The sequence below is a fragment of the Lotus japonicus genome, chromosome 5 (assembly GCF_012489685.1).
Source record: "Lotus japonicus ecotype B-129 chromosome 5, LjGifu_v1.2".
In the NCBI taxonomy this organism is placed as follows: domain Eukaryota; kingdom Viridiplantae; phylum Streptophyta; class Magnoliopsida; order Fabales; family Fabaceae; genus Lotus; species Lotus japonicus.
This window is the reverse complement of record NC_080045.1, coordinates 17,861,830-17,876,849: the sequence shown is the minus strand read 5'-3', so window position 1 is coordinate 17,876,849 and position 15,020 is coordinate 17,861,830. Positions and strand designations below refer to the sequence as shown.

Sequence of the window (15,020 nt, the reverse complement as noted above, 5' to 3'; positions counted from 1 at the left end):
TAAGAACAGGAGTTTTAATAGACTAAGAAAACTAACACTTTATTAAAGAATTTTGAAATTCTGGAACAACGGTTATTACCTTCACTTTAATCTTATTTTCACCCACAATTTTTTTCTTATCTCTTACTTCTTTTCATATCACTTTACATATTATTTCTCTCTGTTCGCTCTTTTATTCTTATATTTCTTAACTATGTGGGTGGAATTGAGAAGTTAACAATTTTTTTTAAATAATCTATAAGATGTGAGAGAACTTTCTTTCTTTCTTTCTTGTTTTAAAACATTATGTATATGTAACTTTTTTCTTGTTCTTATATTAGAAATGGTGTAGTAGTCTCCTCGAATTAATGTCTGCTACAAATCATGAATGGAAGTAATAATTATAGAAGTCGATTTATTTATTTCAAATTTGGAAAATAAATGATTTTAAATGAGTACTTTTTCAATTATATAAGTTTTTACCTTCACGTATATGTCTAGCCATTTAATAAAAATAAAAATAAAATAATTTTCAAACTGCTTACCCATCAAACTATACTTATTTTAATTTTATGTTGTTTAATTTTTTGCTCCATCTGATTGATTATAGTATTTTATTTTGTTTAAATATTTGAATATGAGAAATTGAGAAGTATAATAATTAAATAATTACTTCAATCAATAATATAAAGAGTCATTAATTAGTAATAAGTATTGTCAATAATATTTGTTACAACAAAATGAAATGCAAAGTCAATGCTTGCAAGTAATGAAAGATGAGGCTGATGATGAGTTAAGGAACTAAGATTCATTTCAAAACTTGTCTATGAGAAGAAAGTGGGTATGATTGTGTTCTCGCTCTCTGTAGCATTCATACAATCGCCTCTGCTCATAAATAACAAAACCCTAGAACAACTCATCTTGTTCCATTATCCTTCGTACTCTTAAGTTTAATTATTTGGTGCACCACAAATGGTTTTAACTCAAGTCTAACCTTCTTCAATCTTCAAATACTGTGACTTTGTCTGGAAAATTGCTTGTTCCAATGGATACTTTCCTTTGTGTTAATACGTACATACATTTTTAATACACCCTCTTTTAGTTACAATTAATGCATATATTTAATTTTAAAACACTCTTTAGTTACTTGAAGCCATAGTCTGGCCTTGAACTTACTCACTTATTGTCGAGTAAATGTTACAATCCTTTTTGTTAGATCAATTTTAAAGTTTCTAATTAGTAAGCCAATATGTGTGTTGTCTTTTTCTAAATTATCATTTGTCATTTTGTCAAAGAAACTATAACAAGAATGAGCTAAAGTTAGAAGTTTACTCAGCCTCCACGCAATCCTATGTATTAAATATTTTTATTGTTATTCGTATCATTTAAGGAAATGCATTAATATTTTAAACCACCACATATAATTTAAGAGACCCTTATAGTTATAAATATTGGTGAGTGTGACTGCAGAATTTCACACAACAAGAATTTACAACAGTATTGTTCTGATCAGTTCAGTGTTTTTGAAGTGGAGACAACGGTCTGAGAAAGAATTTAGGTGAGTTTTTTTTTCTTCATGTTTTGTCTTCTTATAAACATTTGCATGCAAGATTGAAACTTGAAAAATAGAAACATGAATTTGAATGAACTGAGAAACTAACTATTTTATAAAAGAATCCAAATTAGTTCCTTTTCACTTATTTAATTATCTGTCTTCACGTATCATGTCACCATTTAATATAAATATAAAATAAAATAATTTTTGAGACTGCGTACCCTTATGTCTTGGCAGATTAGAGAATAAACTATTTTTTTAAAGCACAAGGGCACAATGGAAAGAATGTTGAACATTGAAGTTCAACAAGTCAATCATAACGTGTCATCATCCCAACAAAAACCATTGACGTCATCATATGGTGACAATAATAAAGATGGTGAACAATCTGCAGCGGTAGCTATCCAGAATGTGGAAGAAGCTCCTCCTACTTCCGGTGATAACGCCACCCAAGTCCAAGGCCAAAATCATAACGTGTCATCATCCCAGCCAAAACCATTGACCTCATCAAATGGTGACAATAATAAAGATGGTGAACAATCTGCAGCGGTAGCTATCCAGAATGTGGAAGAAGCTCCTCCTACTTCCGGTGATAACGCTACCCAAGTCCAAGGCCCAAATCATAACGTGTCATCATCCCAGCAAAAACCATTGACCTCAACATATGGTGACAATAATAAAGATGGTGAACAATCTGCAGCGGTAGCTATCCAGAATGTGGAAGAAGCTCCTCCTACTTCCGGTGATAACGCCACCCAAGTCCAAGGCCCAAATCAACGGCTCAAAATAAATCATCATACCCGCCATACACAACACCAGATAGAAGTGATGGAAAAGTGGGGCTCCAATGCATCCCCTTTTTTTCTTCTTCTTATCTAATAGGACATACATGTTTTCTTACTTCTCTTTACTAATAACTCAACATATTGTTTTTGAACTCTGGTCTTATTAGCTTCTTCAAGGAGTACCATCACCCAAATGAAGAGCAGAGAAGAGAGCTTGGCAATTCGCTCGGGTTAAATTCCACACAAGTAAAATTTTGGTTCCAAAATAAGCGCAGCCAGATGAAGGTAAAGTAATAACATCTATAATCTTCTACAATAGTTGCATTAAACTTTAAATCAATGTCAATGTGGGTTTTTATCCCTAATTCACTTTCTTTTCCATATTGTTTTCACTCAATTTTCTTTTATCTTTTTCCTTATCTTACTTGTCATCCATAATATTTCACTTCTATTTCCTTTATTTTTATCTATATCAATGTGATTTTTTATACATTAACACTCAATTTATTTTGCATATCATTTACAGCCATTTTGCTTTCTTATATCTCTTTTTTGTTCAATCAAACACTTATCATTTCTCCTCATTTTTTCTCTTATGCTTTTGTCTTTCTCTAAGGATAGCTAGATTTGTGGTGTGAATAGATGTTTTCCAAAAATTTGCTTGACTTTTCTTAAGTAAACATTGTTTATTTTTACAATCGTGATTCATAAACTACCAACAGTAACAACACCCTACATACTTCAAATTCTCTCTCTCTCTCTCTCTCTCTCTCTCTCTCTCTCTCTCTCTCCCCCCCCATCACAGCAAATTATATATCATATATTTATCTTATCTTCCTTTCCCACTCTTCTCTATTTAGATGTCCACATGAAAAGTGTGTGTTCACAAAACCGAATAATAATAATAATTTTTAAAGACCCTAATTATACTTCCTCATTCCATTCATATCGTTTTTTAGTATAAATTTATAACCCCTCCTAGATCGTTTCCTCTATTTTTCTTTATTTTCTTTTCTACGAGTGAAAACATCCAATGATGTTGTATATCCTTATATTTTTTCCAAAAAGATGGAACGTCATAATAATACTATTTTGATTGCTGAGAATGAGAAGCTTCGCATTGAGACTCTAAAGTACAAAGAGGCATTGAATAATCCGAAGTGCGCTAGTCATAGAGGCCAACCTTATGTTGGTACAATGTCCTTTGAAAAGCAGCAGTTGATGATCGAGAATGCTAGACTGAAAGAAGATGTATGCACCACAACTTTTATCTCTAATAAAATTTTTTTATCTCATTTCTTCTTCTTTTTTGAATTAATCTAAAGTCATTTTTTTTCTTTATTTTACATTTAGCTTGAAAAGATAGCAAAAATTGCAAAAAATCTTGCCAAGTCGTCCTTCTCTAACCTGCCACCATCGTCGCCGCTTCACACATCAATGCCTTCGCACTCTCTTGATGTTGTTAGCTATATTCCGCAATCAAGCATGGTAGAACAAGTTCATGGTGGTAGCAATGAGCCTCAAATGTCAACTATCAACTCTACTTTTACAGAATCTGAGAAAACTTGCATTGTTAAGCTTGCGGTTGGAGCAATGGAGGAATTTACCAAGATGGCTCATGTTGGAGCGCCTTTATGGATCCCTACATTCCACACTGAGATTCTAAATCAACAAGAATATGTTAGGGTTTTCCCTGCGTTACTTGGTCCGAAACCCTTAGGGTTTAGATCTGAAGCTTCAAGGGAAACTATGATTGTTATCATGAATCCAAGTACCCTCATTGAGATACTTATGAATGTGGTGAGTGATGTTAATATAATGTTCCCAAAGATTAATTTTCACATTTAAATATATATTTACCATTTTGTTGACAATTATTTTCAGAATCAATGGTCAGCTATGTTTCACAGTATTGTTTCAAGTGCAACAACAACTGAAATCCTATCAATTGGAGTGCCAGGAAACTATGATGGAGCCTTGATAGTGGTATGCAAAGTTTTTCCACTTTTCCCCATCCTCACATATCATGAGAACTGATTAATAGCGTGTTTCAATGTATTTCTCTTTTCTCATCATCAATTTCAATTGATTCTGAATTATGAAATTTTTAAACATGGTGGCATTTCACATATGTTTTTAGATCTCGGCAAAGTTTCAAGTGTTGTCACATCTTGTGCCAACTCGTGACAACTATTTCTTAAGATATTGTAAGCTTCACCCTGATGGGGCATGGGCGGTGGTTGATATTTCGTTGGACTATATGCGACCTGTTGCTACCTCAAAATGCAGAAGGCGACCCTCTGGTTGTATGATTCAAGAATTGACAAATGGTTTCTCAAAGGTGTTATTTAAAATGGAACTAATTCATCAATTAATTGTCCACCACATTCATGGTTCATAATTGATATTCAAGTATTGAAGCTAACTATTTTTTTTCTTCAGGTTACATGGATTGAGCATGTAGAAGTTGAAGACAACGTGGTGCATGATCTCTTCATAAATCTAGTAAATTCTGGTTTTGCCTTTGGAGCTAGACGGTGGATAGAAACTTTAGAAAGACAGTGCAAACGTATTGCTTGCACAATAACATCAAACATACCACCAGATAACTATAGTGGTATATATCTTTCACTATTAAAATCTTGTTAGATCAAAGTTTTATAAAGTCTTTCACTTAATTGTGAATTACATTAGTTTTATGCATATGATATAGGTATAACTCCTGAAGGAAGAAAAAGCTTGATGAAATTTGCAGAAAAAATTATGCAAAGCTATTGCAACTATGTTGGTGCTTCCCCACCACCACCATATATTTGGACAGTCCACACAACACCACCAACTGGTGCTAATGATGTGAGAGTCATGACCAGAAACCACACTGACGCATCAGGCGCAATTATCGGTCTCTTTATTAGTGTTGCAACTTCTTTCTCGCTTCCGGTTCCTTCCAAGAGCCTCTTTGATTTTCTTCAAAATGTGACCTCAAGAAACCAGGTATATACAATATTTCAACTAATTCTTACCTAATAGCAGTAGTAATATAAATATATATTTGCTATGAATTCACACATTGGAGTGTGGAGTCTCACCTTGATTAAAAATGAGTAAAGTGAAAACATTATGTGACATGTATATCCAACATTTAAAATTTTGGGTAAAATGTAATGTCTTGTTTGTTATATTGATGATGATTTCCATGGCCCATTAAAACTTTTGAGGCTCTCACTATCCACTTAGCCAGCTTAGAAAGTTGCAGTAATTGTTGATTCCATAGTGGTTGATTATTGACCTTAATTTTGTTACTACAGTTTATCAATTAAAGTTATTTTTTTTTGAATTTGCAGTGGGATATCCAGACCAACGGTTTTGTAGTTCAAGAACTGGCACACATAACGAATGGCCATGCTCCTAGTGACTTCGTCTCTTTACTTAAGGCCAATGTAAGTTGGTGATTTCGTTTAGCATTTGGTACATCTAAGATATATCTTATAAAAATAGATAACCTAACAACATTTTTGGTAAATGATATTGTAGTGTGCAAATTCCAGCGAAAAAACCAAGATCATAGTTCAAGAGGTTTGCACTGACTCTACAGGATCATACATGGTGTATGCTCCTATTGAAATTGATACCCTGAATTTAGTCTTGAGTGGCTGCAATCCAGATTATGGTACCATACAGCCCTCTGGCTTTGCCATTCTTCCTGATGGGCTTGGGCTGAGTGGTGGGTCTGTAACTGATGTTGCATCTGGAGGGTGTTTATGCACATTTGCATATCACACATTGATTGAAGGAAATATAACAGAGTTTCCTCCTGACATGGTAACCTATTTGTGCAATTTTATGAAGTGCACAATTGAAAGAATCCAAGCTGCAATGATGCGTGTGAGCACCTGATTGCAAAAAGTAAGCAAATTAAACATTTTATATTAATTAGAATTAATTTACACAATACTTAAGGAGCAATTAATGATATGTACTGGCTTGAAGTTTAACTAAAATTTATTTTTATGCTAAATTGAATCTTCAGAGGAATATTTTTTAATAAAGGGTCTTAAACTTTATGCAGTTAGTAGACAAAGATGTGAAGAATTCACAACATGAATGGTGTCACCTGCATTAGTGTTCAGAAGCAGAGAAGAAAGTCAATGAACTCACAAAAAGAAGCATCATAGATTCGAGCATTAACTTTTTCCAATGAAGAAGACAAGAGTTGGAACATGCTTGATTTATACATCAATGTTTTAGCTTCTACTTAATTATTGAATAAATATTATATTGGTTTTTGAGGCTTGAAGAAACTTTCTCCAAGTTCCTTTTAATGTTGAGTTCATAAGTTGTAAACTTTGAGCATTTGGGTTTTCTTTTTAAACTTTACTATATTTGGTGTGTTTCACTAATTTTCCTTTTTAACTTCTCAAATTTTTTAGTACTCCTTTTGTGTTGAGTTTATCGTTTGCAACATCAATTGTACACATAGATATCTTAACCTACACGTAATTTTTTTAAGAAAGATAATTTTAATGAAATTTGAATTTGGAAAACAATGTGAATCTACTATAGATTTTATACTAATTTTTTGTTTTATTGATGGTGATGATAAGAATATAAAAATGAAAAGTTTCTATAAAGAAATAGTATTAACTTTTTTTATGTGATCATAATTATCTCTTCCAATGCATTACACGATAACTTTAGATAGATTTAGTTACTCCCTCCGTTCCAAAACTATTGTAGTTTTAACTTTTTTATTTTGTTCTAAAACCATTGTTATTTTACATATCCAAAGCACTTTATCTCATTCTCTTCCATTCATGCCCTCATTTAATATTACATCACCCAAGTATCACCTCTTAATTCCACCAATCACAATTCTCACCAATTAGTTGACCAATGATTTTCATTCTCTCTCTTTCATATAACTTATATTAAATAAGGGCGTTTCAGTCAAATTATAACATCAATTAATGAATTCTTAATCTTTATGCTTAACCTTTAAACTACAATAGTTTTGGAACGGAGGGAATACTATTTACAATGCATACAAGTGTTTTGTGATGATTCAACTTTGTGATGGCTTCTTAATCTTTCTTTGGCTATCTAAAGGTGATGTCTGTGAAGATGCAGTTTTAAGAGTGATGGAAAATAATTAAAAGATACGGCTCTATTTCGATTTAAGTATAGATAAAAACTTACTTTGTGTTGTTATGTAACTGAACATCTTGTAATAGGTGAAATATCTCTCATCTATCAATATAAATGAATTTTTATTAGGTTTATAAATTTTTTAATTTAATAAAAGTATATCATCTTAAACTAAAAAAATACTTACATGTAATTGAAATTTGAAACACTAAAACTATTTTGTATGATAAAATATTAAGGAATGATATTACAGATTGTTTTAGTTAAAAGTTATAAATATTATTTTACTCGTTTTTTTAACTTGCTTGTCATTAGTGGGGGATTGTAGGATATAATGACATGCAATTTTAAATATCAGTTTCAAATTTATCGAACAAAATTAAGGGAGTTAAGTAAATCCAACTTCTTTTGTGGTTAATGTGCATTATTGTGTATTTGGTTTTATAATTTTAATGCCTTAAACTACGATGGACTATCCTTTGATGGTAAAGACCAGACGTTGGAGGAGTAAAAAACGGATTCCAACAATTTCTATAAGTATAAAATGGCAGTAGAACAGATGGGCATAATAGGAATAGAATGTGGATGAGAGAAAACAAACAAATATTCTCCTCTCTTTGTTAATTCTGAGCATTGTTGTAGAGACTCCAACACATTTAGGTGTTGAGTGCACAGTACCTTGCGTGTGGCCGTGCCGCTGTGTTAACCTTGGGTAGCAAACCTGGTAATGAATTGCACTGGAGGTCTGTCAGAATTTTTGCTTTCAAGGCAGTAGTTCGTACAAGGCGCAACTATCTTCCTAATATTTCCAACAATATTAGGAATCGCTTGGTACTCTCTCTGTGATGTTTGGGGTGTTAGAATTTTGGGTCACAAATGTAACTTTTAATTGTGTTAGGGCCATTATTTAATTAGCCAAAACTAAAGTGGTCTATTTAATATTGATCTTATGGCTAAGGGCATATGTGTTATGAAAAGGTATTGTGCGGATACCATAAGGCAATATTCTAATTTGATGAGGGGCCAAATTAGAAATATTGAAAACAGAATTGTAACTGATGCAGTTACTTATAGGGTTATGGTCCCCAATTGTAGACACAACAACGTAACAACGTAAAAAGTTTCTCCTCATCCCCATCAGAGGAGAACATCAGGAAACCCTAAGGGTGATCTACAATTGGAAGATCACAACCCCAGATCCTTCAGCGATTCCCATGGCTCATTCAGGTACGCTTCCGCTCTAGATCTTCATCATGTTTTTCGGGTATGGGTTAATCAAGTGTGGTTTAGGATTATGCTCCTATTTTCTATATGGGTAGAAAAGCATGTGGTTAGGAACAAATCCTTATTTATTAGAAAAACTACATGGGGTGCCAGAGGATGTGCTGGTCATTTATTTCTTGAGCGCTGACAGTAGGTGCGGTCTATTTTGCTCTCATTTTGGCGGTGGCTGCGGTCGTTTGGGGTGGTCTGACTTCTTCTTTTGAAGTGTGTTCCTCAGTTCTAGCAGTGTAGGTTGTAGGGGTTTTCGTGGGTGTGGCTAGTCTTTCTTCTCCGAGCCACTTTTCTAGGGGTGGTGGCTGCTTCAGTGCCTTGGTGTGGCAGTGAGGATCCATGGGGTGGTTTTCACTGGATCCCGCTGGGTTTGAGGCGCTTGGTGTTTTTGCGGTTGCTCGTTGGTTTCCAATCCAATTTCACTTTGTATTATCTTCTAGTAGTATAAAAAGATGAGAAAAAAAACATTAAAAGACAGAAGAAAAAAGGGAAGCAGGTCACATGTGATCAGCAGGGGAATTAAAGTAAAGGAAAGGAACAAAGTAAGCCACTTGCAGTGGCGGTTTGCAGAACAGAGAGGCAGAGGATAGGGAGCCGAAATTTTTGAACGAAAATTGCAGACAGTACTGATTTTGCAGACTTTGATTAAATGCTCAGCAAATTGCCCATCACCATGACTAAGCAGCTTGCAAGCAGTACTTTGAGTCTATAAAAGGTGAATCAAAACAGAGGAGGGGGTGGGGGAAGAAAAAGGAAAAAGAGAAAACTGGTGAAAAAACACAGAGGACATACACATTGGATTGATGATCACACCTTTTGATCATTGATCCCCAGTAGTGAGAAAATAGCAAGGAAAAGATACACAAGAAAGAGCAAAATTCTGGAATAAAGTAGAGAGAAAGGGCAGGAATTCAAAATTATATTTCTTCAATCAAGTAAGTTTCTTCATTCTTCTTCTCTGCCTCTGTGTTCATTTTCTGCTGTCATAAATAAGTTCAATACAAAACAGAAATCGAAAGATGAATCAGCCTTCTCTGGAACCACACTTTCACCTCACGGTTCTTCCCTCTTCTTCTCCCTGCCTCGATCTTTTTCTCTGCATCTCTCCCCTGTTTCTTCTTTTCTTTCTCCTCTACGGTTCCCCTCTTTCCTGAGTTGTGTACGTATGCGTGAGTTAAGTGTGTGTATGTAACGTGTTGTGTGTGTGTGTGGAGATTAGAATTAGGTTAACATGTTGGCGAAGGAAGGCTAGGGTGGACCACTTACCTAGGTGGTGCAACTTGCACCAACTTGCACCAGCAGTTTAGGCCACAGAAAATTAGGAAAAAATAATCAGAAACTCAAAAATAAATGAGTGGTTGTGAATAACCTAAGATAAGTTACCATTATATCCCTTCCCATAATACCATTATATCCCTTCCCCATATTACCATTATATCCCTTTGTATTTTTTATCTTTTGCATTATTACCCTTATACGATCCACCTCATCCCTTCTGCAACTCATTTTTCTTCATCGAGCAACTCCGATCGCCCTCCGTCTGCAACTCTGCAACTCCGATCGAATCGCTTTGCAACTCCGATTCCTCTCCGCCGTCTTCTGTCGTCCCTACGGCCTCCACCCGTCGTTGGCTCCAAACCTGGTTAGTTACTCCTTTTTCGATTTGCATTTCAAACCCTAGTTACTGTAGTTCTACACAAGAGAATCAGCATGCACCTTCACTTGTCTTCTTCTAGTCTAGTGTTCTATCTCATAGTAGGCTTGTGTAGTTATGGAATTTTATGCTAGAAATTAAGAATTTGTCATGTTTAGGTCAACATCTTTTTCTTTTTCCTCATAGTCAATTTTGATACCCACAATCTACTCACGAACTTCTCCCTATGATTGATTTTGGCTCATAAACTTATTATATTCATCATGACAAGTGATGGATTAATTGTGAAACTCTAGCTGAAACTCTATGGGTGAACTCTATGATTTGTCCTTAGCTCACTGATAGAATTTGTAACCTCTTTTGGACTACTTTTAACATTGTTTTCCATTGTTTTTATTCTTCTATTGTGTTAAACTACAGTAGTAGATTTATTATCATCCAAGATCCAATGTTAAGTTTTCCAAGTTTACTATACTATCATGTATCATGTGTCTGTTTTGTTTGTGTTTTATGACCATAGTTATATGTAGTCTTTTGCATGTTTTTATTCTTTTCCTTGCTTGGGCCCCCCTCTTTGTAGGTTTGCACTGCTTTGATCATTCTGAGGATTGCTACTTTTTTCACTTGCTTTCTTCCTTGCTTGGCTGCTTGGCTTACCATTTGGGACCATTTGTCTGAACTTAATGGTTTGCCCTGAATTACTGCCTATTTATCGGTTCTGTAGTATTAAGTTATGTCTTCTTACTAACTGAATTTCTGGTGAATAATGTCAATGGTAGAACTGGTACCAAATATATATATATATATATATATATATATATGGATCACACATAGCAATTTTGTGTAATCATTGACATACATATCTATGATGCAACAAACTAGATTATGAAGCTGAAGCTGAACTTGGACTTCTGCCAGCACTTTGAAAATCATCTGTACTGTAACTACTCACTCGTAGGTTCTACATATATTTACCAAACAGACTCACAAATGACAAAATTAGTGCATTCCTTCTCGATTTAGGTAACTCAGGCTATCCATATTATAACCATCTTACCCCAGCTTCAATAGTTCTGCAGGGACTGAAATGTAATAAATAAATAGTTGGTTAGTTGACAGCTGCTGCCAGCTGTAGGCAGTTAGAAGTAGTTAACAGTTGCAAGTGTGCAACTGTGTAGTATAAAAGGGGCAGTAGCTTGCAATTGAAGCGATCTCCTTAGAGTTTACATACTGGTTTTGGAACCAGAGAGATGTTTGGGAGCTCTAGGAAACCCTAGTTTCAGTGTTCTTCCCCAATTTCATTGTAATTCCCTGAATCCCTAGTTGAAGTTACAAATTGAACTACTGAATTGTAATCTCAGTTTCAGATCAATAACACTCACTGGAATCACCAGTGTTATCAATAATTAACTCAAGTCGGTTTTCCACTCAAGTTAGTTAAGCAGTTAGCATACAACTGAATACTGTTTGTTTGTTGGCTTGTACGTAGGATAAGTTGTTGACCTTCTTGTTTGAGTTAACACCTAATTAGTTCACTATCTCCATGGTAACTATGTGTATGATTATTCCATTTTCTAGTAATTATGACTTTGCCTTATTTTTCCCAGACACGTGTTCGGCACCGATGTTATCCAGATCCTCTTTTGGAAGTGAACAGAGAACTCACAGAACGTCAAAGGTCGAAAATACGGCAGACCCCATTTAAATGGCTAATGCAAATTCCTGAACATCTACAAATCAACGGGAGTTTGCTAAAAGAATTAACCATTCGGTGGGAGGAGCAGAGTTTGGCTTTTGTAATACAAAATAAGCTAGTGCCATTTACTCCCGTAGATGTCTGCTTAGCACTTGGCCTACACATATTAGGGGAAAATGTGAGTTTACAATCTGATACAGAGGTTAAGGGTCACTGTTATACTAAAAAGTTGTTTGAAGGAAAGAAAATCACTTCATTAACCATCTATGACCAACTTCAAAAGTACAAGGCTGATGAACATGTTGATGACTTCTGTCGGCTATATGTGCTTCTTAGTTTTGCTTTATTCTATTTGCCTAACACAAAACATACTGTCCCTGATGCCCTAGTGAGGATTTTAGATTCTGAAGTACATTCCCTTCATAAATATAGTTGGGGTGTTCTTGTGTACGATGTTTTGGTTGATAGCTTGAACTCTATGGCCATAGGGTTGAAGGAGGCAACAATTTCTCATCAGATAAATATCATAGGTTGTGCAGCAGTATTACAGGTACAAATCTCCTACGAAAATAAGATTTTAATTTGTACATTGTGTATATTTTTCTAGGGTTTAGCTTCTTTAGTATCGTTATTATATCGTGTTTTTTTAAACATTTAGATCTGGGCACTGGAACACTTGGTATTGTCACCAAAGATATCCGCTGCCACTCTAAATACATTTCCTCGAGTTCTGGGCTGGAATCCCCTTGTGACGCGGCAGATGAATTTGTCCAAACTGTTTAAAACTTGTTGTGTAAGAAAGTTTAGGATTTTGTTGAAGCTTTCCCTTTATAGTTTATACTGTCATCTAAGAATTTTAAATTCCAGTAGTTTCATGTTGCTTTTCCACATTGATAGGTATATGAAGAAGTGGTTGTAGCAAATGAAGACCTTCATGATGATATTTTAAGGGAAGCCCTGGAGAAGGCACCTAGTGGGTTTTGCCATTGGTGTCCAACCTTTGTTAAGTCGAAAAAAGAGCAAACGAGAACATGAATTTTTAAATGCACAGCTTAGGTTATTAGAGGATAGGATATCATTCCTTGAGAATTGAGATAGAAGCACCTCCTTTGCTTGAATGGAAAACCACTACCTCAACAAAGATGGGCGATGAAAGTTTCCACTATGAAAATTCTAATACAGAGTGTCCAGGTGTGTTGAATGTATCTCATGCATGAATCATGATTGAAAATGTCAACAATCATTTCGGAAATAGTTCATTGATTATTCCAATATCTTCATGTATCAGATTTAGCTGAATGTGTTACTATACCCCATGTTCATGAACCCGATGATGATGATGATGCTATGCATGAGGAACACCATGAGGAAACGCATGTTGATGAACCCGATGATGATGATGATATGCATGAGGAACGCCATGAGGAACCGCGTTCAAACATGTACACACGGCTTAAAGACCAACCCAGGAGACGCGTGGAAAGTTCTATATCGCACACACCGTGGACCACATTTAAGAAGAACAAAAAGAGGAATCACCCGTAGGGATGTTTAAAACTATGTCAATTTTGGAAAAGTTTCTGGTTCATAGGCAGTGGCTTTAATGACATGATTGACAGAAGCATGTCCTGCTTATGCAATTTTCTTTGAAGTTCCAGTAGCTTGCTGATCATAGGTAGAATCCTTTTGTACTGATCAGCTGTGAACAAATCAATTTGTAAGTACTTGTAGCTGATTACAAAGTCATGAGTCGTAATTAATTTCATTATTAATTCTATTAACGTAACTTTAACAATTTAAGTCTATTTTTATTGGACTATAGTTGCTATGAACATGGAGTTAATCATAACTTGGTGTAGATTGAGAAAAATAATGATAATTAGTAATAATTTGTTGTTATTGCTTTTCATTCAATGATCACTTTTGCGTGTGTCGTGAATCATATGTATGTTGTGTAAACTGATTCTTTTTGAATTAAAGGAAACTAAGGCGAAGAAGTAGAAGGTAACAAGCTTTATTAAAAAGATGGAGAATTATCTTATCCAAATTTTAAATAGTCAAGATTCAGTAAAACAATTATCTATTGTGGCTGCTTTTTACCTTGGGGAAACCTCTGTTGGGCACCGGTTACTTTTGCAGGTTATGTGGTTACCGCAACAGAATTGAAGATATTTCTTGTGAATTAAAGGTGAATGGAGGGAAAAGAAATTATTGTGGTCTATTTTTATAGGACTATTGTTGCTTTGAACATGGAATTAATCATAACTTGGAGAAAATTAATGATAATAATAATAATTTATTCTTACTGCTTTTCATTCGTCGATCACTTTTGCGCGTGTCGTGAATTATATGTATTTTGTGTAAACTGATTCTTTTTGAATTAAAGAAAACTAAGGCGAAGAAGTAGAAGGTAACAAGCTTTATTAAAAAGATGGAGAATTATCTTATCCAAATTTTAAACAGTCAAGATTCAGTAAAATAATTATCTATTATGGCAACAAAAAAATATTGTCTGATTTCTACTGGTGAATAGGGCAACAATCTTTGGTTAATCCGTCACTTATTAGATTACCCGTGAACTATGAACATTGGAAGGGGATAAATTAGATTACTCTCTTTCTTGATTTTCCATCCTCTTCTAAGCTTCTGAGTTCGATCCCTCTGTTGCATTCCGGCGCTCTCTACTCCGGCGCACATACTTCGGCCGCTTTCAATTTCTTCGTTGTCTCCCTGCAAGGTAAGCCCTTTACTTTGTCAACCTACTATTTTGATTTTCATTTTGGGTATGTATCAATTTGAATTTCGTTTCATGTTACTTTGCAACTGTCAAGTTTGTGTTTCAAACTGTTGGCCCTTGATAGTGATTATGTTGGCCCTTGATAGTGGAGATCTTGGATTTGGGTTCGGATTAGGCTCATAGGGTTTGAGAAA

At 34.8% G+C, this 15,020-nt stretch overlaps 3 protein-coding genes across 4 annotated transcripts; all 3 read left to right on the top strand.

Annotated features, from left to right (window-relative positions):
• The first annotated feature begins 1,810 nt into the window (after positions 1-1,810).
• Positions 1,811-2,613, top strand: LOC130719211 (homeobox-leucine zipper protein ROC1-like). The gene is made up of 2 exons (XM_057569843.1): positions 1,811-2,370; positions 2,487-2,613. Exons 1-2 carry the CDS (start codon positions 1,811-1,813, stop codon positions 2,611-2,613), a joined length of 687 nt encoding a protein of 228 aa, XP_057425826.1.
• A 763-nt stretch (positions 2,614-3,376) lies between these two features.
• Positions 3,377-6,664, top strand: LOC130719102 (homeobox-leucine zipper protein PROTODERMAL FACTOR 2-like). The gene is made up of 9 exons (XM_057569745.1): positions 3,377-3,570; positions 3,673-4,119; positions 4,204-4,305; positions 4,460-4,660; positions 4,762-4,936; positions 5,033-5,313; positions 5,664-5,759; positions 5,854-6,225; positions 6,389-6,664. Exons 1-8 carry the CDS (start codon positions 3,388-3,390, stop codon positions 6,214-6,216), a joined length of 1,848 nt encoding a protein of 615 aa, XP_057425728.1. The 5' UTR covers positions 3,377-3,387; the 3' UTR covers positions 6,217-6,225; positions 6,389-6,664.
• A 2,853-nt stretch (positions 6,665-9,517) lies between these two features.
• LOC130721561 (uncharacterized) lies at positions 9,518-13,848 on the top strand. Of its 2 annotated transcripts, XM_057572363.1 has the most exons (6): positions 9,518-9,674; positions 10,974-11,079; positions 12,001-12,639; positions 12,748-12,882; positions 12,987-13,280; positions 13,378-13,848. In XM_057572363.1, the coding sequence occupies exons 2-5, from the start codon at positions 11,077-11,079 to the stop codon at positions 13,122-13,124; spliced, it is 915 nt and encodes a 304-aa protein (XP_057428346.1). In that variant the 5' UTR covers positions 9,518-9,674; positions 10,974-11,076; the 3' UTR covers positions 13,125-13,280; positions 13,378-13,848. The 2 variants fall into 2 exon arrangements, with proteins under 2 accessions (XP_057428346.1, XP_057428345.1); XM_057572362.1 differs by lacking the exons at positions 9,518-9,674; positions 10,974-11,079 and having other exon boundaries at positions 11,086-12,639.
• Positions 13,849-15,020: the final 1,172 nt, after the last annotated feature.

What these genes read in the sequence shown, in the direction of transcription:
- LOC130721561 (XM_057572362.1), top strand. Translation starts at nt 11,977, where the DNA reads ATGACTTTGCCTTATTTTTCCCAGACACGTGTTCGGCACCGATGTTAT. An exon ending in GTTGTGCAGCAGTATTACAG is followed by an intron (nt 12,640 to 12,747) that starts GTACAAATCTCC and finishes TTAAACATTTAG; the next exon opens with ATCTGGGCACTGGAACACTT. An exon ending in AACTGTTTAAAACTTGTTGT is followed by an intron (nt 12,883 to 12,986) that starts GTAAGAAAGTTT and finishes CCACATTGATAG; the next exon opens with GTATATGAAGAAGTGGTTGT.
- LOC130719102 (XM_057569745.1), top strand. Translation starts at nt 3,388, where the DNA reads ATGGAACGTCATAATAATACTATTTTGATTGCTGAGAATGAGAAGCTT. An exon ending in ATGATGGAGCCTTGATAGTG is followed by an intron (nt 4,306 to 4,459) that starts GTATGCAAAGTT and finishes ATATGTTTTTAG; the next exon opens with ATCTCGGCAAAGTTTCAAGT. An exon ending in TCTCTTTACTTAAGGCCAAT is followed by an intron (nt 5,760 to 5,853) that starts GTAAGTTGGTGA and finishes ATGATATTGTAG; the next exon opens with TGTGCAAATTCCAGCGAAAA.
- LOC130719211 (XM_057569843.1), top strand. Translation starts at nt 1,811, where the DNA reads ATGGAAAGAATGTTGAACATTGAAGTTCAACAAGTCAATCATAACGTG. An exon ending in CAGATAGAAGTGATGGAAAA is followed by an intron (nt 2,371 to 2,486) that starts GTGGGGCTCCAA and finishes TGGTCTTATTAG; the next exon opens with CTTCTTCAAGGAGTACCATC.